Genomic DNA, 25768 nt, shown 5'->3' with positions numbered 1-25768 from the left:
TAACCACTTGTAAGATGTGTACAGGGAATTATCTTTCAATTATTTATTGGACTAAACATCTTTCTGATAGTGAAATTCTGCTGGCTTCCACACCCAGAGTCCAAAAAAAACTTAGAGACCTCACCTGCATTGGGATAAACTGGGGTGCTCTCAAACAGGACACTAGTGGCTCCATTGCAAAGTGGACCATACACAACATAGCTATGACCTGTAATCCATCCAATGTCTGCCACACAACCAAACACATCCCCTTCTCTGAAGTCAAACACATGCTGGAAAAAGGATAGATGATCAGAGATGAGCATTATCATTGTAATGATGAGGAAATGGTCCCTTGGACAGGGGGACAAGCATTTCTCATATCCTGTGTTTCTAAAGTACAAATAGGAAAAAAAAAAAGAAAAGCCAGTTCAATAAAGTCATTCAAATCAGAGTAATTACAAAGACACTAGATAAATGTTTGTGTTAGCAGTAATAATGTTGGTAATAGGAGTAGGAATTATGTGGGTGGTAGTAGTAGTAGTAGTAGTAGTAGTAGTAGTAGTAGTAGTAGTAGTAGTAGTAATAGAGTAGTAATAAATGGTGTTGGTAGAATGGCATTTACTTGAGAGGTATCTGGGCCCAGGGTAGGGGTGGATCATCTATGGCCAAGAAGTAGAATCTAAGGAGACCTAAGTAAGACTAAAAACTCTGAACTCTAGTGTCATGCTTTAATGGACTGAACTATTTAATTCAGAACACTCAAATTATGCTGAAGTCTCATAGCATTATAGACTTTATTTATTTATTTATTTTTAGGTTTTTGCAAGGCAAATGGGGTTAAGTGGCTTGCCCAGGGCCACACAGCTAGGTAATTATTAAGTGTCTGAGGTCAAATTTGAACTCAGGCAGTCTTGATTCTAGGGCTGCGCCACCTAGCTGCCCCAATTATAGACTTTAAATTTAGAATTCAATAAGTCCAATCCCCTCATTTTACAGAAGAGAAAAACTGAAGTCCCCCCCAAAGTTAAGTTATTTGCCCAAGGTTATACAACTAGTGAGACTCTAAGGCAAGGTTTGAACCCAAATTTTACTGATTCTAAGACTATTGTTCTATCCACCATACCATAGTGCTTCACATCAATAGCATATCCTGTCTTTTTTTTCTGCTTTTGTGGGGCAATGGAACTAAGTGATTTGCCCAAATTAAATATCACATGTCTGAGGCTGGATTTGAACTCAGGTGCTCCTGACTCCTGGGATGATGCTCAATCTACTGTTCCACTTAGCTGCCCCCCCATGTCCTCTCTTTTGAATAATATTTCCTGAGGAACTTTCTACCACTTGCAATATCCTCTACATAGGCCATAACACTTCACCAGCTAAGATAATACTAATTCCATAGTGAAACATAGGGAAAAGAAAGATGCAATGATGAAATAGCAGGGAAAGAGATAAAGATTAAAAAAAATAAGGGAATCAAGAGCAATAGAAAAGCCATTACAATTGTCCCCCAAAATAAAGGAATAGTAATATTGACTTTTTCCATCTTCTTCCCTTCTACCAAGATATATATTACACAGAGAAGCAATGTGGTATGATGGAAATGACACTAGACTAAGAGCCCAAAATATCTGAGTTCTTGCCCTGATCCTGTTTTTGTGTGACCATGAACAAGTGAGCTAGCCTTCCTAAGGATCAGGGAAAAAGAGAATAATAAGACTTGGATTACCTACCTCATATATTTATTTGAATACAGCTCTTTTGTGAAAACTAAACTTATTATGCAAATACAAGTTTTAATGATTGCAGAAACAGATCACCTAAAAGTAAGAGTCAGGCTTGAAGCCTGGAATCCAGAGAGCACCCTGAATTCAAATCCCACTTCTAGTACATATTGGCTCTCAGTGAATCACTCACCCTCTCAATGCTCTCAATAACCCCCTAAGATGATAAAGTGCTAGCCTGTATTGGTAGAGGGAGCTTCTTCTCTTGGAAGTTCTCTGTTCCCATGAAATCACAAGCACAATTTGCATCTTCATCCTTTGTATGACTTTACCTTTTGTATAGAGGATAGGCTTTAGAGTTGGGTTTTTTTAGGCTACTTCCTAACAATGCTGCACATAAAAGGAAGGAATGAGGCACTACAGCATTCTCTCCATCTCAACCCATATCCTCTATCCAGAAAATTTTTATTAAACTCTTACATTGGGTTTTAGGAGGTGACTTGGAAGATGACAGGAAGAGGTGAGATCTACTGGAGAAAAAAGAATGCAAACAGTTGCTCCAAGCAAAGACTCTAAATGGAATTACAGGGATGAGGGGTGAGATTTCAAGGGAGTTCTCACTTTGCTGTGGCATAGTCTTTTGGGCCAAATGGAAAGTCATAATGTTTTTTATTGTGTTCGCCTCACAGCATCATATGTATGTCAGCACCATTTTATATGCATACATAAAGGCATATGAGTATCAATATTATTGATTGCTAATTATCTGTTGGCAGGAAATAATAGCCTCTTCTCCTTTCACCATTCCTTCAACTAGTGCCTTCCTCATAACTACATTGCCTTAGGAGCCATAAATCTAATATAATCCAACATGATGTAAACCAATAATCCTAATAATGGACCCAGTCACACTCTCTGAGGGACAGGCCCAAAGTTTTCATTTATAAAATGACCTTAAGTGATCTCTATCTCCTGTATCCTTCTTCCATTATAGAGGTGTCTCAATGGATTGAGAATGGGACCTTGGGTCAGGAGACCTGAGTTTGAATCCTATCTCAGACACTAGCAAATCACTTTACTTCTCTCAGTTTCCTCATCTAGAAAATTAGGATAATAATCACAGTACCAATCTCACAGAGTTGCTGTGTGGATAAAGTAAATTAATTTACTTTGGAAACCCCAAAATGCTGTAGAAATCTAGTTATTAATATTATTCATTTGACTTCTGCCCAGGTGACAAATCTAACCCAGGTTTGACGATAGCATGATAGATTTGGGGCAAAAACAACCGTAACAATAAAACCCAGGAACCATTGGATTTAGCTCTTCCAGATGTTCCTTTCAGATGTCACCTACTCCAAGTATAGCCTAAAAGAAAAGAAGCCATATGGTTCTGTTATGATTCTATCCTTTGCAGCTAAATAAACTGAATATCAGGAAGACTAAAAAGTCAGCATGTTCTTCATGGGACCCATAAAACATACCCCATGGGGTTTTTAAGTCATTATAATATCTACAAATAATGATTTACAAACATGACTCTTGCTCTGCACATCCTCATTTGCCATGTAAATGTGAACCAATGAGAAATCAAGTACATGAGCAAAGGGCTAAGCAGTTTTCCAAGCACTCTGAGTTCAATGATCATTCCCAGAAAGCAGTTAATGACCACAGTAAAAATATTTATCAGTAAATATAGTCAAAATATAAGATAAAAACAGGTGGGAGCTGTTAAAAATACAGAAGCTTTGCTAGTGCTATGGAGAATGCAATCATTTCCGGACCTTGAAAAGTGACTAAGCAGCTCATTGGAACTCTTTTCTCCCTGTAGCTAAGGAATTCAAAGAAAGCAAGTGGAGTTCTCCATCAATGGGGTGATTATGTATGACAAGCTATGCTGGGAAAGTCTGGGAACTCTTTCCTGACATTGCTCTCACTGATTCATCTCAGAATCACTCTAGTAGGTTAAGCTGGTGCCACCTCTTGCCAGATGGAAAACAAAAGTCCCAGAAGCTGGCAAAACTAATCAAAAATTCGTCCTTATATGTTATATTTCTTTTAGGTCTGTGTTAGTATCCCTGCCATATCCAGCTAGTGAATACAAAATATCAAAACTCAACCCTGAGACCCACAAGGAAACCCAATAGACAAAAAAGCAAGAAATTAAAGATTTCTCTAATTTCTGTACTTAAGATGATAGGAAGTATTTTTAAATGAGAAAGTCTTTTTATCTGTGCAAAGATAAAATCTAGACTGACAAGATCATGCTACTTAATATGTCACAGAGATATATAGAGTTTTGAAATATCGCTTTATGGAACCTAGGATTGCTTACTATATTCTGTAGATGAATGAAAGAAGAACTAGGCTCCCCCTTGACAATTCCTTAAGTATATGACCTTTTTCACAGAAGAAACTGATGGCCCCATCCCTTCTCCCACACCCTTACTTTTGATACCGCTTATTGCACTACTCTATTAGCCCAGTGATTGTGTCTGGGAAAGCCCACAACCTAGTCTGAGATACAACAAAAATGTTAATTACTTTATCAATAGCCAACAGAGTACATTGGACTTGGTGTTAGAAGTCCTAAGTTTGGATTTAGATTCTGCCACTACCCATGCAACCTTGGCTGACAAGCCTGGATCTCCTTTTTCTTATCTATTAAATGAAGAGGACAAAAACAGCACTTTGAAAATATAAAACAGTGTGGCAAGGTACTCCTGACTACCCTGGGAATGAAGTGAAAGTGCTTGTGGGAACAAAGAGACCCTGGAAGAAAGAAACATTCTGGCATGATGGGGGAAAATAGCAGAAGAAAAAGAGGGCCCCAACAGTGATGGGAAGAAAAACATAAAGGGGAAGTGGATCCAGCCCTGAAGAGACAACAGAGCCCATAATAAGGAACTGAAGAATAAACTTTTGTGTGAGAGTCAAAGGTGAATGAGAACAATTTCCAAGGCATAGAATTTGTTCCTTCATTTCCCTACTGTTGAATTGTTTCTGAGGGAAGCAAGGGAATCCTGAAATTTGAATTGACATGGCCAAGATTCAAATCTTGCCCCTAATACTTTCAAATTATGTGACCATAGACTAATCACTTAGCCTTTCGGAGTTCAAGACTACCAAATCTAAATCTGCATAGTAGAAGGAATTTTCACACCAGGGCATTTTCACACCAAGATACCACAGATATGTACCAACCTCCTCCATCCTCCCCAAAAGATATCCTACTTGGGGAACATAACTTCCCACATAATAATCACAAAGGATACATAATAACTAATCCATAGTAAAAGAAATACAGAAACTTTAAGCTCTTAAAATGAGTGAACTTAATAGAACTTTCCCTATTGTTTTAAAAAATATTACAAATCTATTATACTTACTATGTGCTATATTTAAGTCTTTATAAAGAGCTAATCAGGTTTTAGCAATTACCTAGTAGAATCTCTTCCTCTTGGAAAGGAGGAAGTTGAGACTCAGAGTGGTCACATAGCTAATGACAGAGATGCTCCTAGTAATGGGATTCCAACTCTCTATATGATGTAACTTGCAGCTTTTATAAACATGACTTTAGAAAAACATTGTAGAGGGGGCAGCTAGGTAGCACAGTGGGTGAAGCAATGGCTCTGGAGTCAGGAGGACCTGAGTTCAAATCCAACCTCAGACACTTAATAATTACCTAGTTGTGTGACCTTGGGCAAGTCACTTAACTCCATTGCCTTGAAAATCAAAAACAAAAATAGAAATCATTGTAAGATAATGGGAAAAAACCAGATTTGAATTGAAGTCCTGAGTATAGACAAGTCTCTAAACTGCAGTCTCTTCACCTAGAAAAATGGAGTTAAGACATCTTCTAACTAATTTAAAGAGTTGTTAGGAAGATCCAATGAGAAAAATCCCTGAAAGCCCTTCTCAGACTGTGAAATGCTATACGAAGACATCATAAGCATTATCATTGCAGTGTCTTTAAAACAATCCATCACTACACATTCCCTTTGTCCTTATCACATTCCTCAATCTCAGAATGATGAAGCACCTGATGAAAATATCTGTATTTTTTCATTAAAATTCAGATATCATTACAGTCTGATTTCGAAGTATGAGAATCTTGGAGTCAGTTTCAATTCATACCACTGGTTTAGTACTATTGGATAAGCAACTAAGAATCAGAACATGAGAATTCTAGTTCCAGAACCCCACTAACTAGCTATATGAATTAGGTATGTCACTTTACTTCCTTAAAGACTGTGTCTTCATCAGATGGGGAGAATAATGCCTTCCTACCCCAAAGGGAAAACCTTGGTGGTATAGTCATTAGAGTACTCAAAAAAAATCTGAGTTCACATTCAACCTCAGACACTACCTATGGAACTGTGGGCAAGTCACTTAAATCTGATTGCCTCAGTTTTCCCAACTGTAAAATAGAGATAATAATATTACACACCTCCATTGTGTAGATATTGTAAAGATAATATTTGAAGAATCTGGAACAAAGTAAGTACTTAATAATACTTGTTACCTTTCTTCCTGTTGTTAGGATGAGGTGAGAAAATATATGAGGATGAGACTGATTTGCTTTGAAATGCCTAAGAGACAATAAGGTAAAGCAAGAGTGGGCTGCTCTTAGAGTCAAGAAAAAGTCCTACTTCTGATTAGTCATGTGATTGGTCAGGCACTGAGAAATCCATCAGTTTCAGATAATCCAAATAACCGCATTGGTAGAAGGAATCTGCACACCAAGAAGGATATGAAATATGATTGGGGAGCAGGAAAACAGGGTTATAATTTAACAGTTTTATTAGTTCTTGATCTGCAGTTGATTATTCATAAATGTAACTGAATTCTATCATCATGTCAGGCTACAACAGATTTAGCAGCAGAAAACAACATTTCAACCACAAAAATCAATGATCACATTGTCTTCTTTCTCTATATATAATAGGACTGCATTAAATACCTTGTGTGTCACGGCAGCATACAGCAAATAGCCAGCCTGGGTGTGGACAAGCCCTTTTGGCTTGCCTGTGCTCCCTGAAGTATAAAGCATAAAGAGCATGTCTTCACTATCCATGATTTCAGGAGCACACACAGGATTCTCCTTGGCCATCTCCTGACAAAACAGAGAAAACAGAAGGAATTAGACAAAGGAGGTTGCCAACTTCTACCCTAGATTTGGCATTTACCATCTTAGCTTCTTTGAAGTTGGCATCTCATTGGCGATCAAAGTTCCCAATAGAGCTCAATGAATGGGAAGAGTCTGGATCTTGGAGTCAGAAGAAATCTGGGTGATATTTCTTCCTCTTATTCATAGTAACTGTATGGCCATGAACATGTTATTTAATTTACCTGAGGCTCTATTTTCTCATCTGTAACATGAAGATAATAACTGCAGTGGTCATCAAATGTGATAACATCTTGTAGACCTTAAAGTGCTGTGTAAACAGTTTTTTAAGAGGCAATATACCATTGAAGAAAAAGTTGTGGAGTTGGTATTAAGAGAAATGGGTTCAAATCCTGCCTTGGACCCTTAGTTGTGTGACCAGAGGCAAATTACCTCACCTCTCAGCACCTGTTTCTTCATCTATAAAATGAGGTTAATACTTTCATTGTCCACCTCAAAGGATAGTTCTGAGGAAAGAGAAGGCATAGTGAGCTTGAAAGAGCTATATAAGTGAGAGTTTTTATTTCCAAAGGAAAAAATCATAAAAGAAATTGATCAACTGTCCCACATGGGGATGCCTATCATTCCCACTGACTAAATTACTTTCCCCTTGAACCAATCCATGTCCTTCCTTTCCCCTTTATAAAGGAGCTTTGAACTCATCTCTACCAGAAAGCCTCTCAATCACTTCTTTATCTTATGTCCACCTAGTACTCATGAATTTTTAGCAAAATGTTATCTACGTGTTTGTATTATAACATTCAAATATATTTGAAAGACTTAATTTCTGGGTAATTTAATCATTCTATTAATAATATCAACAATTTAATAAAAATATAGTCATTTGGACATTTCTCTTATATCAAAGACCCCAATAGCAATGAGTTCACAGTTTATATGACCATGGAAGAGTTGGTGTTCCTAAGGATGGCAATCAACCCTGATTGGTTAACAATTAATGAGAAAATGAATATTACAATGACAGGTTGGGTTATATTACAAGGTTTAGGTAAATGATTTGGCCTTGGTTAGAGGCATCAATTTCCATATCACCTTTAAGACAAAGGGAGGACCCACATTTTTTCAGACTTGTGTGAGCAAATGCAATGGGCAGGAATTTCTTTTGTTGTCTGATTAAATTTTAGTCATCCTTATTGGATATATCTTTTAGAAAGATTTCCCACAAGGTATTTAATGAAGTCCCACAGTTGATTTCTGAATGAGGAAGTATAGAAGAGGAGGAATCTGTCCTAATAAAATAATTAGCTCTAACAGTATGCTGTGTTGAAAGCATTGCTTCATATTTTTCATGTGTTCATATTGTCTCTGCAACCAGATTGTCAAGTGGACCTTCTAGGTCTTTTTTTAGCACTTAGTTCAGTATTCTCCACACCTTGGTCACTCAGGTCAATGTTGTCATCTTGACTTACACCCTCCAAATAAATATAACTCAAGATTTGAACAATGAATTCAGAAGCTCCCAAGATATTTACTCTATCTGATATCTTCCATGAGTTTGAAATACAATATAATAGTCTCTAATAATAATTATTCTAAGTTTCTTCAAAGTTCAATTTTTTATCAAAAGTGGTAGGATATTGAAAAAAAATGAATGCTGTTCTTGGTTTTCTCATTGCCAAAATGTCACAGAAATTCAGCAAAGTGGAACAAAAATATTACAGATAAAACTGTTCCAACTGAATTTAAGTTATCAAGTATGAGCACATAATTTTATTTGCTCCTACATCTTCATTTAATACCCTTTGAGGGCTGTCCATCAGCTATACACAATATGCATTTTTTATCCACTTTGTTTTCTTCAATGTGTCTGGCCAGACAGAATTACATTTTAATAACTAGATGTCATTCAAAGAGTGCTAAATTGTTGTAGGATTCATTGCAATCAGTTTAATGTTATCCAAAATTATTGTGTATGTTTTTGTATGTCTGTAGAAGATCTGAATTAAATATAGTCATTAACATATCCCTTCCCAAAAAAACATGAATCACAAAATTTTCATCCACAATTTTCATCCTCTTGCTTCCCAGATATCCTTGACTGTTTCCAAATTTCTCTCTTAGTCACTTATAGTCTTTTTCAAAATAAGTCATTAAAAAAAGTGAACTTTAGTCTACTTTCACAGAGGCAGTGATAACACATAGAACTGCAATGGGAGTACTAGCCAGGATTGGGTCCTCATTGACCAGTCCTTATATTACATAAATAGAGAGTATTTGTGGATAAATCAACAAAGATATATAGATTAAGGATTATACTATAATCTGATTTATAGTCATAAATAATCTCAGAGATCATTTAGCCCCACCTTCTCCTTATACAGAGAAGAAAATATATACCCAGGGAGGTTAAGTAAATTTCCAAAGTTGTACAGTAGAAAATCAAAGCTTTTAGCTCAAGTCTTCAACACTAACTTTAGACAACTCTTATTACTGAAAGATAGATCAGAGAGCTGATGCCATGACAAGCATGCCACCACAAGAGTGAGTTGGATTTGAGTGAGGGGATGCTGTGCAAAGTCACCAGACTCATTTTATTCTCTGGGGCCATCTATCTGGGTCCAGTGCCCAGATATGAATCAGGATAACTGGAGATGGTCCTAGCTGGAAGGCAGTCAGGGTTAAGCCACTTGCCTAAGCTTACCCAGCTAATAAGTGTCAAGTGTCTGAGACTGGATTTGAACTCAGCTCCTCCTGACTCCAGAGTTGGTGCTCTATCTGCTGTACTACCTAGCTGTTCTATCACTGTACCACAATTGCAGAGGAGCAATAAAATCCTGATTGGGGAATAAAATTCTTAAGAATTTCCCTGTAGCCATATATCTGTGTCCAGAATCCTCAGTGAAAACACAAACCCCTCTTGATTAGAGTGACACTAAGCTGTGATCAGTAAACATTTTATTGGGAATCAATTGCTAGAAAAAAATAAAAAAGTAATAGGCCAGAAACCCTGATATTGAATGAACTTACTTCTTCAAGAGCAACATCCAACTTCCCCATGTGAACTTTGTTCTCAGTTCGCTGAGCTACTAAGACATGTTTAATAGTCGGACATTTCTTCACAGCTTCATCCACTATCTTCTTCAGCTCAACAATTCGTCCTCCCCGGACTCCTTGGTTGTAGGTGATAACCACTTTGCATTTTGCTAATTATAAAGATAAATTTGAGGCTGGTCAATTACATTTCCATTCTGCTATCCAGTTTATGTTTCTAATTAGTCACTACAAATAATAATGCTATAAGTCTACAATAAAGAATGTCTGTCTTTCAAGAATGAGAGAGTCTCATTTGTAAGCTTTCTATTCAAAGTGGGAGACAGCTAGGTGGTACAATAAATGGGGGGGAGTAAGTTAGGAAGACTCCCCTTCCTGAATTCAAATATGGCCTCAGACACAACCAGCTATGTGACTCTGAGCAAGTTGTTTAACCCTGTTTGCCTTAGTTTCCTCAACTATAAAATGAGCAAATGAGCTGGAGGAAAGATATGGCAAATCACTTGATTATCTCTGCCAAGAAAACATCAAACGGTATCATGAAGAGTTGGGCACAACTCAACATTAACCAAATAAAAAATATGCAAAAGGTGTAGTGTATAGAGTATATATACTGAAGGAGGGAGGGATACTTGTTCTTATTCACATGTCTTTTAGAATAGGGGTTCTTAACCTTTTCTGTGTCACAGACCCTTTTGGCAATATAGCTAAGACTCCTTTTCAAGACCATATTGTTTTTTAATATTCATATCTGAAGGAAATTCTAGATTTATGTTAATGAAAAAAAAGATCAAATTTTTCCCATTCAAGTTCACAGACTCCTTGAAATATGTCCCATACCTCTTGGGGATCTAAAGTCTTAGACTAAATATTTCAATAATTTATATCAATTCTCTAGATCAACCCTTGTGCAACTTTGGGGTTTTTTTTTATCTCTTTTCAAATATTTTTTAAATTGCTGTCGATGTAAGCTATTTAAAAATGTCCTTCCATTTATTCTGAATTTAGAAGATATCTCAAGAGAGGTGAGCTAAAGAGCCAATACTGTCAAGAGTTCATCTTTCTAAATGCCTGCTAACCTCTCAGCCACAAAAGTCACTTTGGTACTTGCAGGTATGATATGAGTCTTGGACAGGGTCAGCAAATGCCATCCTATCAGATTTAGTGCATAGGCCATCATTTGATGACCACTAGTAAAGGGGATTTCTGCTTGAATGGATCAGCCTTAAGAGTTCTAGCCAGATGCATTGAGTTATACCTAGTCCCAAGGCTCCTAGAGAGATCAAAGAGACTTCAAGGCTAACCCTAGAATTCAGGCTTACTGTACATTGGACTCAAGAGGATCTCAATCCAAAATGGTTCTCTGGCTTACCTAAAAGCAAATAAGATCTTTCACGTATCTTCCTAACATAGAACCAGTTTAGTACTCCCAGAGTTACTCTAGAGACCTATAACTTGCTATGAGGGGACCACAGAGGTCACCTAATCTAATTTGCTTCTTATACAGATGAAGAAATATAAATGCTTGTAGGTTAAGTGAATTACCTAGTTGGTCAGATAAGTCAGTAGATTTGACTGCTCTCTGTACTGCTATCAGTACACACCAAATGAAAACATGATTATTTAGGGCTAAAAGAGGTCAAAAAGATCATATGGTTCAACTCTTTCATTTCACATACAGGGAAAATGAGGTCTATAGCAGTTAAGTAACTTACCCAAAGATACAGTAACAAGTCAGTGGCAGAGCTAATATTGAAACCCAGTTCTTCTAAACATCATTTTAATCTGTTCTGTACTGTCTCTCTAAGTCAACCCTTTATGGTAAAGGGGTAATATTTACCTAGAATTTACCCAAATATATTTTTCTTGATGTGAGTCAAAAAAAGAAAATGTCCATCCTACCACAAATATTTAATGTGAAAGCATCAATTATCACGAATTACTCATTTATTCATTCAATAAATATTTATAAAACAGCCTAATACACTATGCAAGACTATGAAGAGGGAATAAGTATAAAGATTAATTAAAATATGTTCATAAAACCAAAAAAAATCCAAACTACCTAAAAAAGAATCCTTTCTATAACTTCCCTGATGAATGTATTCCTGCCTTCAAATCTTGTAGAGGGTTGTTTTATTTGTATCCAGACCTATGACTTCAGTGAAGAACCCAGTGAAGAACTTTCTCTATATTCTTTCTACAACTTAAATGCTTAGAGAACTGACTGAGCCAAAAAGAAATACCATAGTTAGTATGTGTCATGGGGGTGGGGGGGACTTCAAACCAGGTCTTTATGACTCTAAGACAGCCCAAGTTTTTCAGTTGTTGGGGAGAATTAGAGGGAGTACATTAGAAAATGAAGGTCAGTATGTGACAGACACTATTAAATATTTAGCTTGGGCACTTAGTACACATATCATAATCCTAACATATTATACACATGACTGAAAATGTCCATTAAAAAAAATTAAGTTCTTGGCACAGATCTCATGCTTTCTGTCCCTTTTCAAAGAATTGCCTTTCATAATAATTTGCAATTGTAATTATTTGAGCTCTTGACATAAACCTGAAGATGATGAACACTGTGAGAACTTTTCAGTTGCATCTTTTCCTTAGAGGTGATGCTAAGGTCAACAGCAGCCTAAATTCTATCAATATCTATAGAAATAGGAGCATGAAATGGATATATAATGAGAAGGCCTATTGAATGGACATCAGTATGCTTATATGATTCAATCCCTCACTTGAAAGAGGCTAGGGAGCTTGCTTCTGGAGACTCTTGATGAATGAGAAAACAGAATTCATCAATAAGTGTGCTGTTTGGGGTTCTTACACAAGAAACCTAACCCCAAGTGTGTGCATGACTAAGGTGCAAAGAGATTCCTTTATCCAGACAATAGGATAAAGGTGTGTCTTGGGAACATTTTTGCATGCTAAATGCTTTTCATCCCAGATTAATCTTAGGGACAGTCATCTTCTCCACAGATTTCAATGAGAAAAATTTTGCTTCCCTGCACTAATACATCATCACTGCCTGCTCCTATATTTGGTGTCTAACTAGAATAACAGACATTTTGGTGATAATAAGACTCTGAGGAAGTCATTGTAGAGACCCTGGACTGGAATAGAAAACTCAGAAAGAGGTGAGAAGTTGCTGCTGTTGCTGTTCCAAGTCTTTGGCCTTTATAAAAAACTGAAGTTGCAATTCTCAACAACTGATAGAGGGTGGACCAGATGGAATTCACAGCCAGGTAGACTGCATAAGGGCTTTTGGAAAGCTACATTATAAAATATCTGCTTTTGTCATCATCTGTCACATTTATTCAGCCTTCATGTCCACTATTTTATTTCATCTTTTAATTACCCTATAAAGTGGAAGGAAAGGTATTATTGTCCCCATTTTATAGATTAGGAATCTGAGGCCTAGAAGAATTAAATGACTAAGTCATACAATCATTTAATTCATTAGTGGTAGAATCAGGACTAAAACCCACAATGCCTCATTAATGTTGAAAGGCACACTCTTATGCCATCAGAGAAGAGTTATATAGGCTGAATCAGAGAAGAGTCAGAACTAGGGGAACCACTGAGTCTCCCCCCATCCCCAGAGACATGCTTAACATCACTGAGACATGCTTACCATCATTGATTCTTCCAGCCAAGGACTCAGCACTAAAACCAGCAAAGATCACTGTATGAACAGCCCCAATACGGGCACATGCCAGCATGGATGCCACAGCCAGTGGAGACACGGGCATATAGATGGCCACCCTGTCTCCCCGACGTACTCCATGCTTCTTTAACGTGTTGGCCAGGCGGCATGTGGTCTCCAGAAGTTCCCTGCAACATAGGGAAGAGGTTAATATTAATAACTCTGAAAGGGAGACATAAAATAAGTTTGGTGGACTAACTAGAATCTCCATAAAAGGAGAATTGGCTTTGAATATAATACTCATGCCTATCTTCAAAGAAAGATTATCAATTATTTTAGTTCTGAGGGTGATCTATTCTTGGGATATCGGGGTAAAAGTTGCTTTGAATTGGCATCCAATGCAAGAGTTAAGAGTTGGTATAAGCATCTAGATTCTCTCAAAGGGGATCTCATTTGTGAACTTTGTGAACTTTCCGGCTTGTGCTATTCTTTAAAAAGGAAAAGAGAGGTGCAGCTAGGTGGCACAGTGGATAGAGCACCAGCCCTAGAGTCAGGAGGACCTGAGTTCAAATCCAGCCTCAGACATAATAATTACCTAGTTGTGTCACCTTGGGCAAGTCACTTAACTCCACTTAACAGGTCTTCCAAAAAAACAAACGAAAATAATGGAAAAGAAGGGGCAGCTAGGTGGTGTAGTGGATAAAGCACCAGCCGCGGAGTCAGGAGTACCTGGGTTCAAATCCAGTCTCAGACACTTAATAATTACCTACCTGTGTGGCCTTGGGCAAGCCACTTAACCCCATTTGCCTTGCAAAAAAAATAATGGAAAAGAGAGGGTTTTTATTTTCTGTATCACTGTGATATAGATTACTATGGTAGCTCATGAAAAAAAATAGACATGACCCTTACCCCAAATGCCAACCCCACTATAAAAGTTCATAGTTTTAGAATTTGAAGACATGTAGAAGTCATCCTCCAGCTCCCTCATTTTATAGATGAGGTAACTGAATTCCACTGAGGATAAAGGATTTGCTGACAATCATACAGGTTGTCATTATCAGTGTTTGAATTTCAACTCTGGTCCATCTGGCTCCAAATTCAGCACTCTTTACATGATGCCATGCTGAAGACTGTTCAATTCACTGAGTAAAGGTGGTGGGATTCAGACTCTTCTAATGAATAAGCATACCCAAGAGAGTTACTATAAAGGAAGAGTGCAAGGAGAAAAATATTGTCCCTTTTTTCTCCCCTACTCCATTAATAAAGCCCCATTGTTCTAGATACCATATTGATTTCATTGAATTTCATAGAGCATAAGTGTTCTAAGAGTGTAAGGAAAAGACAATAAGCAGAAACAAGCCCTATAAGCTTATAAGTAGCATGCAAATACCCCAGTTGTTTATAGCTCCCAGTTGCTAAACTATTTTTGGGAGTGGTTCCTGAGAACACTGACTTGAACAGAGCATGCACATGTCATCTGCCAAAGGTTAAGAATGAATTAGTGCACCACTGAGGCTTTTTACATCTGTGTTTGCATAATTCTTACTATGAATCTGCTGCAAAAAAAAATTGAAAAATACATAACTGATTAAGTCTATGGGATCAGTAACAGTAAAGATGCTAACACTTTTCAAAAGGAAATATTGCATACATAATGAAAAGGAGAAACATTCTGTCTTCTCTAGCAGAAACCACAAAGAAATGTTATTGGAAAGGAAACCAGACCAAAAGACTTTCATTTTACTCCATTGCTAACATTGGTTCTATGTGATATAGAATGCTCACTGTGACTCTGTTATAGTCCTTTTCAATGGGCTATTTCCTTTTTCCTTTTTGGTTTTTTTTTCTTTTGGTGAGTCAATGGGGTGTTAAGTGACTTGCCCAAGGTCACACAGCTAATAAGTATCAAGTATATGAAGTCAAATTTGAACCCAGGTCCTCATGACTCCAGGGTTGGTCTATATCTACTGCACCAGCTAGCTGTGCCTCAAAGAATTATTTTCAAAAATCATTTCTCCCCAAAACCTTTAGAATAGGGGAAAAGTACTGCTAGAAACCCAACTTCTCCTAGAAAAAATCACCTTTTCCCCATGCCAGTCACTTTAGTGCCTAATATCCCATACATAGTCCTTCCATCTTATGTTGGAAGAGCTAGAAACATGAGGCTGTCAGAAAGCTTACACAGAGAAGAGGATGTAATTCTTCAAATAAGCAATGCCATGTAGGGATAGTCAGGGATCATAAGAAAAACATTTCAGGGAGGAAGTCCATGCCATTATTCATTATCCAGGACCTACTTTTGTTGCATCAGTACAATTTAGACCCAGCCAGGACAGAGTGGGCAAGTCACACTGGTCTGGAGACCTAAACAAGGATACCAAGAATCAGCAGCAATGTGGGCATGTGCCAGTCACAGGGATTTCGGTCCATTTCTTCTTCTTTCCCTAATGACAACTGAATTTATCCCAAAGAAGAAATTCTCAGTTTTAGCTCTGCATGTTAGAATGAAACAGACTACTACAGTAGGGGAACAGAGAAGAGAATTAATGAAAAGCTGCAACAAATTTTAATTTAACTCTATATATCAGGGGGGATCTGGTTAAAATTATATTTGAAACTCACTTAGCTGGTGTCATGCTACAACAAAAATGATTAGACTCTCCAATGAGGCTGTGAGAGGTCAATCAAGTAATCTGGAATAGATGAGAATGTAACAACCCCATAATCAGCTATAAAAATCATTTGTAGTATATGGCCATTCGCATAGCTTCAGTTATTATTTTGGTTCTCTTTAAGAATGAAAGACAACATCCAACTCACCAATTCAATGATTAGAAATACATTCACGGGGCAGCTAGGTGGTGCCATAGATAGAGCATTGGCCCTGGAGTCAGGAGGACCTGAGTTCTAATCCAGCCTTGGACACTTAATAATTACCTACTTGTGTGACTTTGAGCAAGTCACTTGACCCCATTGCCTTAAATAAATAATTAATTTTTTAAAAAAAGAAATACATTCACCTTCATATCAATGCCCACGCTTGACCTGAAGGCATTTTATAAAATGAGTTGACTAGTGGGGCATAATAGTTGTATTTAACCATCTAAAGGACTGTCATAGAGAAAGGGAGTTACATTAGGTTCATTTTGTTTGGTCCCAGAGAGTATAATTAGGAGTAAAGGGTTGACGTTACAGAGGCAGATTTTGGTCAAACTTGTCCACCACCTAAGGGTCTTTCAGTGAAATGAGTGGTAGCTTAACCTGGTGGTGGACTGGGAGGTAACCATGGAAAAAGAAGATCCTTGTGGATATATACTAGGAAAGAAGTGCAGTTCTTCAGGGAGGGAATGCCTTAGGACAGCTATCCCCTACTAGTTACAGCTCTGATGCCATGTTGTTTACATTAATTCACTCTCTACTTTTCAATGTCATGACAGATTCTGCAAGGCATATATCTATCTCCCTTACCTTTTTGGAAGAAGAGCATTCTATAATTGATGGTAGCATTTCTGAAAGGCTAAGGCAACAGACCACAAGCAGGTGTCCCCAGAATGGAAAGGATTGGTTTGACTGTACACCCACTAGCAGGAAATGTCACCTAATGACTAGTCTAACTATATATTTAGTTGGTACTTAGTAACCTTCACTGGTTGATGGTAAATTCCAGATCAACTACGTGATGAATCTGCTGGCCAGAGTAGCTAGTCCACACATGAACAGACATACACACACACAGAGTAGTTTAATGAACTATGAAATGCATGGTCTCCAGGGATGCACATTTTTTACTCTGTGTGTTTAAATGCAACAGACATATATAGACACACTGCATTTGTGTCTTTCAAAGAGAAGCTATGAAGAAAAACCCTCAAATGCAAATTGGGTTTTGCTCCCTAGTCAGCTGCCTTCCAGCCACAAATATTTGCTTCACAATAACAGATGGCTACCAAATAGAAAAATCATACACGTATTCTAGTCCCTCTCTCCAGTGGATTCATTATATATATATATATATATATATATATATATAAAATTAACAAAGAGACAGGAAACAGAAGGTGACTGTATTGTAGGAAAGAATAGGCAGCAACTTGGTTTTCCAACTTGTGGAGGTCTAAGATGATACTGAGAATTTTTGTATTTCTTTAGTTGCCTAACTCATAAAAGTAAGTCAAAATCTAATTTTTCAGGTTTATTTTGAAGCAAATTTATTTGAATGTACTGTTTTTCCTCTCTTTCTCCAATGATAGATTCAGTCATCTATTTAGATATTTTTATGTCTTGCTTCTGTATTTAAACAATCTGAAAAGTGTATGTTTTGCTTTAGATATTGTTTTTGAAAAAAACTTTTTGGGATATTTGAATATGCTAGGCATGTGGCTTCTTTTTAGAAAGATTTTTATTTATTTTGAGTTTTACAATTTTCCCCAATTCTTTCTTCCCTCCCCCCACCCCCCACAGAAGTTATTCTGTTAGTCTTTACATTGGTTCCATGTTATACATTGATCTCAGTTCAATGTGATGACAGAGAAATCATATACTTAAGGAAGAAAAATAAAGTATGAGATAGTAAAATTACATAATAATATAATGGTTTTATTTTCTAATTTGAAGATAATAATCTTTGGTCTTTGTTCAAAGTTCATAATTCTTTCTCTGGATAGAGATTGTATTCTCCATCGCAGACACCCCAAAATTGTCCCTGGTTGTTGTGCTGCTGGAATAAGCAAGTCCATCAAGGTTGACCATCACCCCCCCATGTTGCTGTTAGGGTATACAATGGTTTTCTGGTTCTGCTCATCTCACTCAGCTTCAATTCATGCAAATCCTTCCAGGCTTCCCTGAATTCCCATCTCCCCTGGTTTCTAATAGAACAATAGTGTTCTATGACATTCATAAACCACAGTTTGTTAAGCCATTCCCCAACTGAAGGACAGTCACTTAATTTCCAGATTTTTGCCACCACAAACAGGGCTGCTATAAATATTTTTGTACAAGTGATGTTTTTACCCTTTTTCATAATCTCTTCTGGGTATAGACCCAGTAGTGGTATTGCTGGATCAAAGGGTATGCACATTTTTGTTGCCCTTTGGGCATAATCCCAAAATGATCTCCAGAAAGGCTGGATGAGTTCACAGCTCCACCAACAATGTATTAATGTACCAGATTTCCCACATCCCTTCCAACATTGATCTTTGTCCTTTCTGGTCATATTGGCCAGTCTGAGAGGTGTGAGGTAGTATCTCAGAGATGCTTTAATTTGCATTTCTTTAATAAGTAGTGATTTGGAGCAATTTTTCATATGACTATGGATTGCTTTGATTTCCTCATCTGTAAATTGCCTTTGCATATCCTTGACCATTTGTCAGTTGGGGAATAGCTTGGTTTTTTTTGAAAGTTTGACCTGCTTCTCTGTATATTTTAGAAATGAGTCCTTTGTCAGAAATACTAGTTGTAAAGATTGTTTCCCAGGTTACTACATTTCTTTTTGATCTTCATTACAGTGGTTTTGTCTGTGCAAAAGCTTTTTAATTAAAGAATTGTGGAGTTTGAACAAAGACCAAAGACTTTCTATGTACCTTTAATTTAATTTTTTAAAATTGTCTTTTGATGACTGATGCTTTATAATATAATTTTAGATCTGGTAAGGCTAAGCCACCTTCTTTTTCACTTTTTTTCATTGAATCCCTGGAAATTCTTGACTTTTTATTTCTCCATATAAAATTTACTTACAACTTTTTCTAACTCATTAAAGTAATTTTTTTGGAATTTTGATTGTTAGGGCACTAAAAAAATAGTTTAGTTTTGGTAGAATTGTCATTTTTATTACATTAACCCGACCTATCCATGAGCAGTTGGTGTTTTCTCAGATTTAGATCTGATTTTATTTGTGTGAGAAATGTTTTGTAATTGTTTTCAAAAAGGTTTTGAGTCTGCCTTGGCAGGTATTTTATATTCTCTAAGGTCACTTTGACTGGGATTTCTCTTTCTAGCTCTTTCTGCTGTATCTTGCTAGTCATATATAGAAATGTTGCAGATTTATGAGGGTTTATTTTATACCCTGAGACTTTGCTAAAGTTGCTAATTATTTCCAAGAGTTTTTTAGATGATTTTTGGGGATTCTCTAGGTATACCATCATGTCATCTGCAAAGAGTGAAAGTTTTGTCTCTTCCTTCCCAATTCTAATTCCTTCAATTTCTTTTTCTTCTCTTATTGCTGAAGCTAACATTACTAATACAATATTGAATAGTAGTGGTGATAATGGGCATCCTTCTTTCACCCCTGATCTTATTGGGAATGCCTCTAGCCTATCGCCATTGTACATAATGCGTGTTGATGGTTTCAGATGGATACTGCTTATTATACTAAGGAACAATCCATTTATTCTTACACTCTCTAGTGTGTTTAGTGGGAATGGGTTGCTATATTTTGCCAAAAGTTTTTTCAGAATCTATTGATATAATCATATGATTTCTGATAGGTTTTTTATTGATATAATTAATTATACTAACAGTTTTCCTAATATTGAACCAACCCTGCATTCCTGTTCTCCCTCATTTCAAATACTGTCTCAACAATCTGAATACCAGAGAAAACTACTCACTTCTTAATGAAATGGACTTCACCTAGCCTGATCTCTTCTGAATAGGCTATTGTCCACTTGGTGTGATTGAAAGGGTGACAGAAAAGTTCCCAACACTAAGATATCAGCCAGGAGGGATGTTGGAGACTTCTGGTTCATGCTCCTCACTTTACAGAAACTAAGATCTGAGTAAGTGAGGTAACTTGGAATCACAGAATTATCAGTCCAAAAGGAGTTGGGCTATCAGAGACCATGTGGTCCAAAGCCTTCATGTGCTCTTATATGGAAACTAAGACCCAAATGGGTTAATGAGGACACACAAGAAACAAGTGCCTGAGGAAGAGTTGGAACCCAGGTCCTCTGACTACCAAAGTCACTGCTCTTTCTCCCATTCTACCCTATCTCTCATGCTGTCATGAAACTACAATTCCACCATTGAAGACTGATTTTTTTCACAATGTCTTCTTTTCCCTGGACTGGAAGTCAAATAGGCTATGTCCTGGCTCTATCACTTGCTATGTAATGCAGGCACATCCCTTCACATCTCTGAGCATCAATTTCCTCATCTATAAGATTAAGGAGTTAAATTAGATGATCTCTAAGGTACCTTCAGGGCAACCAGAGCTAAAAGTGGATAGAGTGGGGGCAGAGCCAAGATGGTGACAAGAGCAGATCATGTCTTAGGAACTCTCTCATAAATCTTGGAAACTAAGGACTTTAACTAAATTTTCGAGAGACAGAACCCAGAGGGACCCAGTGAGGCAGTTCTCCTACTCAAGGTACCCTGGAAAAAAGCAGAAAAGCTCTGCTCCCTGGGGTTGGAGGGGTGGCCTGCAGAGGGGTGGCCTGCCAGAACAAAAGAACTTCAGCCTCCCAGAGGCAGCCCCAGGGCACTGGGAGCCATGGCTCACAGCAGTGGGGGAATTTCCTGAGCTAAGCTCCAGGAAGCACTGGGCACAAATTGGGGGAACAGCGGGGGAAACTCTGCCAGAATGAGCACGTGAAGCCCAGCCCTCAGGGCACACAGCAGGACTCTGGGGCTCTGAACACATTCGGATCCTGATAGCAGTCTAGCCCCCCCCCCATAGAACAGCAGGGGCCCCCTCCACCTCAGCCCGGTAGCAGAGGGGGATGCATATGGTCATTCACAGACCAGGAGGGAGGACAGAGCCTCACAAAATGAGACCCTTGTGGGAGTGTCCCAAAAGCTCAGGAAGCATCCCCAAAATAGGCTTAGGCTGGGAAAATGAGTAAGCAGAGAAAAAAGAAGAACACCATTGAGAAATACATTATCTATGATCCCAAGAAGGATCAAAAACTCAGTCTGAAAATGAGGGAACACAAGCTCCTGCATCTAAAGACTCCAAGAAAAACAGAGATTTGGATCAGGCTATGACAGAGCTCAAAAAAGACTTTGAAAATCAAATGAGGGAGTTAGAAGAAAAACTGGGGAAAGAAATGAAAGAGATGCAGGAAAAACATGAAAATGAAGTCAGCAGCCTAGTCAAGGAAATAGAAAAAAATGCTAAAGAAAATAGCATGCTAAAAACCAGCTTAGGTCAAATGGATAAGACAGTTCAAAAAGTTATTGAAAAGAATGCTTTAAAAAGCAAAATTGGCCAGTTGGAAAAAGAGATAAGAAAACTCTCTGAGGAAAACAAATCCTTCATACAAAGAATAGAACTCCGGGAGATTGATGAATTTATGAGAAATCAGGACTCAATACTTCAAAAATGAAAAATTAAAAGAAAGTGTGAAACATCTCATTGAAAAAACAACTGATATGGAAAACAGATTTAGGAAAGATAATTTAAAAATTATTGGAATACCTGAAAGTCATGATCAGGAAAAGAGCCTTGACATCATTTTCAAAGAATTACTACAGGAAAATTGCCCTGATATCCTAGAAGCAGACGGCAAAATAAAAATGGAGAGAATCTACAGATCCCCTTGAGAAAGAGATCCCAAAAAACCAACTCCCAGGAATATTATAGCCAAGTTCCAGAACTCCCAAGTCAAAGAGAAAATATTACAAGTAGCCAGAAGGACACAATTCAAATACCGTGGAGCTGCAGTCAGGATCACACAGGACTTAGCAGCAGATACATTAAAAGCTTGTAGGGCTTGGAACATAATATTCCAGAAGTCAAAAAAGCTTAGAATGCAACCGAGAATCAACTAACCCAGCAAGGCTGAATGTCCTCTTCCAGGAAAAAAGATGGACTTTCAATGAATCAGGGGATTTTCAAATGTTCCTGTTGAAATGTCCAGAGCTGAACAGAAGGTTTGATCTTCAAAGACAGGACTCAGGTGAAGCATAGAGAGTGGAGGAGAAGGGGAAAATATGAGGGACTTAATGATGATGAACTGCATGTATTCCTGCATAGAAAAATGACACTGATAATACTCATATGAACCTTCTCAGTTAATACAGCAGGTAGAAGGAGCTTTTATAGTTGAAGCACAGGAGAAAGCTGAATTTGAAGATAAAATATGGTGTAAAAATGGAGTCAATAGAAAAAAGGGAAATGTAATGGGAGAAAGAAAAAGGAGAGGGGGGAATAGGCCAAGATATTCCATATAATAAGATTTTCTTTTATTACAGTGAGCTATTGCAATGATATGGAAGGGGGGGAAGGCAAGGGGGAATGAGGGAATCTTTGCTCTCATCAGAGGTGGCTAGGAGAGGAAACAACATATATACTCAATGGTGTATAGGCATTTGGAGTAAGAAGCGGGCAGGGACAGGGGGAAGGGGGGTATGTGAGTGGTGGAGGAGAGGATGGACCATGGGGGGAGAGTGGTCAGATATAACACATTTTCTTTTTTACTTCTTGCAAGGGGCTGGGATTGGATGGCCTGTCCGGGACCATGGGCCAGGTGGATGCTGGGCCTAAGGGGTGGTATGGGGGCTCAGGGCCTCTTGGCCCCAGGACCAGGGATCTGCCTGCTGCACCACTACGCTACCCTACAGCAGAGTCAGAGTGAAAGGAGAGAGTAAATATAGTACATGGTAGTGGAGAAATACGAAAGGAGGGAGTTGCGATCAGCAATGGCAACGGTAGAAAAATATGGAAGTAATGTTTGCCATGGGCTTATCATAAAGAATGTGATCCACCCATGACAGAGTTGTTGGTGTTGGAACAAAGACTGAAGCACATTTATTATTATTATTATTTTTATTTTTATTTTTATTATTATTATTTGGGGGGGTGCAGGGCAAATGGGGCTGGGTGGCCTGACTGGGGCTGCATAGCAGGGTGATCGTTGGGTGTCTGAGGTCAGATTTGGACCCGGGTGCTCCTGGCTCAAGGGCCAATGCTCTGTCCTCCACCCAGCCACCCCTACTATTATTACTATTTTATTTTATTTTGGGTCTTTGTTTTTCTTTTTTCTTTTTGTTTTTTTTGCAGGGCCGTGGGGTTGGGGTGGCTTGCATGTCATACGGCTGGGTAATTGTTGGGTGTATGGGGCCGGATATGGGCTCAGGTGCTCCTGGCTCCAGGGCTGGTGCTCCGTCCATTGTGCCACCTGGCCATACCTACAATTATTACTATTATTTTTTTATTTTAATTTTTTTCTCTCCCCTTTATCGCTCAAGTGAGTCTATATTTTGGGAGAGAGGGGGTATTTTGTTTACTCTTAAACAAGAATATTTTATTAATGTATAAAAAAACATTGTTTGTAAAAAAAATGTCCATACCCTTTTATCCAGTATACCACTCCTCGGTCTATACCCTGAAGAGATGATGAAAAAGGGTAAAAACATCACTTGTACAAAAATATTCATAGCAGCCCTGTTTGTGGTGGCAAAGAATTGGAAATCAAGTAAATGTCCTTCAATTGGGGAATGGCTTAGTAAACTGTGGTATATGTGTGGAACACTATTGTTCTATTAGAAACCAGGAGGGATGGGAATTCAGGGAAGCTTGGAGGGATTTGCATGAACTGATGTTGAGTGAGATGAAAAGAACTAGAAAAACACTGTACACCCTAACAGCAACATGGGGGTGATGATCAACCTTGATGGACTCGCTCATTCCATCAGTGCAACAATCAGCAACAATTTGGGGCTCTCTGCAATGGAGAATGCCATCTGTATCCAAAGAAAGAACTGTGGAGTTTGAACAAAGACCAAGAACTATTACCTTAAATTTAGGAGGAAAAAACCCTGATGTCTTATTATCTGACCTTATTATCCTTCCTTAAGGATATCATTTCTCATCACACTCAATTTGGATCAATGTTTACCATGGAAACAATGTAAAGACTGACAAACTGCCTTCTGTGGGGATGGGGGTGGGGTGGGGGAGGGAAGTAAGATTAGGGGGAAAATTGTAAAACTCAAAATAAATAAAATCTTTAATAAAAAAATATACCCTGAAAAAAAAAGAAGTGGATAGAGTACCAGACCATGAGTCAGGAAAACCTGAGTTCAGAACTGTCCTGACAGGTACTAACTGTGTGAGCCTGGACAAGTCATTTAATGCTTTGCCTCAGTTTCCTCATCTGTAAAATGAAAGGGTTAAATTAGAGGATCTCTAAGATCCCTTTTAGCTCTAATGAGGTGTGAGACCCTCATCCTAAGTTGATAATATCTCAGGGTGATGAATTCAATACCCTGACAGGAAGGACCTAGGAACTGGAAGAATACTGGGCTTCTGGGGAAAGAGTGGTTAAAAAAAGGGGAAATGTGGCCATTAAAAACAAACTGAATAACCAGATAACATTTTTGTTCCTGTTCCTCTTCAGTACCCATGTCTCCTGGCACTAATGTAACTATGGATTCATATTATCTGCAAACACAAAGCATCCCCTTATCTCTAGACACATACCCTCTAACTACCCCCCCAGTCACTATTTCTATAAAAAATGTCAGAGAAATGAGTTAGGAGGAAGCAAGAGAGAATTTTCAGACAAGATGCCTAGTTTCATGATACAAATTGCTCTGTTCAATCAACTATTCTACTGGTCAGTGGATTACTGTTAAGCCAACAGAGTCTAACTCATATCTCTTAGACATTCCCAGCAGTGACACAACCCTGGCTAACAGGAAATCAGCTGCTGCTGCTGACACCTTCCAGTTCCTCATAATCATCAGTTCATCTGAGGCTACTGAACTCTGTCAGCAAATAAATACCAAAGCAGGAGACCTAGCTTCAGGGAGAAGAAAGAAGGAACGATCTTTGTCTGATTTCTCAAATTATGATTTCTTTGAAACTTTTTAAAAAGTCAAAAAAATGAAAAATAAAAGGAGTTAGAAGAATTTACTCAATACCTTGCTCACCTATTGGAAGGTCCAAGAAAACGGAACACCATTGTCTTCTAAGGTTTCATGTCCTTACTACCATGGAGGCAACATCAGTGTTTGCAAATAAATCTGGTTCCAAGATTCTAAATTTTGTCATCCTGGGATGATGTCCTAACAAAGTTAATGTATACTTTCTTCTCTGATGCAATGATGCTGTTTCCCCAATCTTTCCACTAACTGGAATTTCTAGAAAAGGAATACAAATTTGAAGATAACCAAGTCTGACATTTTGAATTCTAAGTTTCTTCCAAGCCAGATCTTGTTTCTTCTTTAACTCTGTTAGCACTGGAATGAAAAGGAAAACAATTATCTTCCTCATCATCAAGGCTTCCA

General features: G+C 38.0%; 1 protein-coding gene across 2 annotated transcripts in view; it reads right to left on the bottom strand.

The window, feature by feature from the left end:
• The window catches only part of ACSS1 (acyl-CoA synthetase short chain family member 1), an 84583-nt gene that overhangs the window by 24964 nt on the left and 33851 nt on the right, over window positions 1-25768 (bottom strand). Inside the window, exons 4-8 of one of the 2 annotated variants that reach the window (XM_074209310.1) lie at window positions 25412-25621; window positions 13529-13728; window positions 9862-10037; window positions 6670-6822; window positions 125-272 (exon numbers count right to left, since the gene is read on the bottom strand). In XM_074209310.1, coding sequence (XP_074065411.1) covers window positions 125-272; window positions 6670-6822; window positions 9862-10037; window positions 13529-13728; window positions 25412-25443 — 709 coding nt within the window. In that variant the 5' untranslated portion in view covers window positions 25444-25621. The remainder of the gene's footprint in view (window positions 1-124; window positions 273-6669; window positions 6823-9861; window positions 10038-13528; window positions 13729-25411; window positions 25622-25768) is intronic. The other variant, XM_074209309.1, reaches the window with a different exon arrangement.

Source organism: Macrotis lagotis, chromosome 1, assembly GCF_037893015.1.
Source record: "Macrotis lagotis isolate mMagLag1 chromosome 1, bilby.v1.9.chrom.fasta, whole genome shotgun sequence".
Lineage (NCBI taxonomy): Eukaryota > Metazoa > Chordata > Mammalia > Peramelemorphia > Peramelidae > Macrotis > Macrotis lagotis.
The sequence above is the reverse complement of the archived record's forward strand: the minus strand, read 5'-3'. Positions and strand labels throughout refer to the sequence as shown.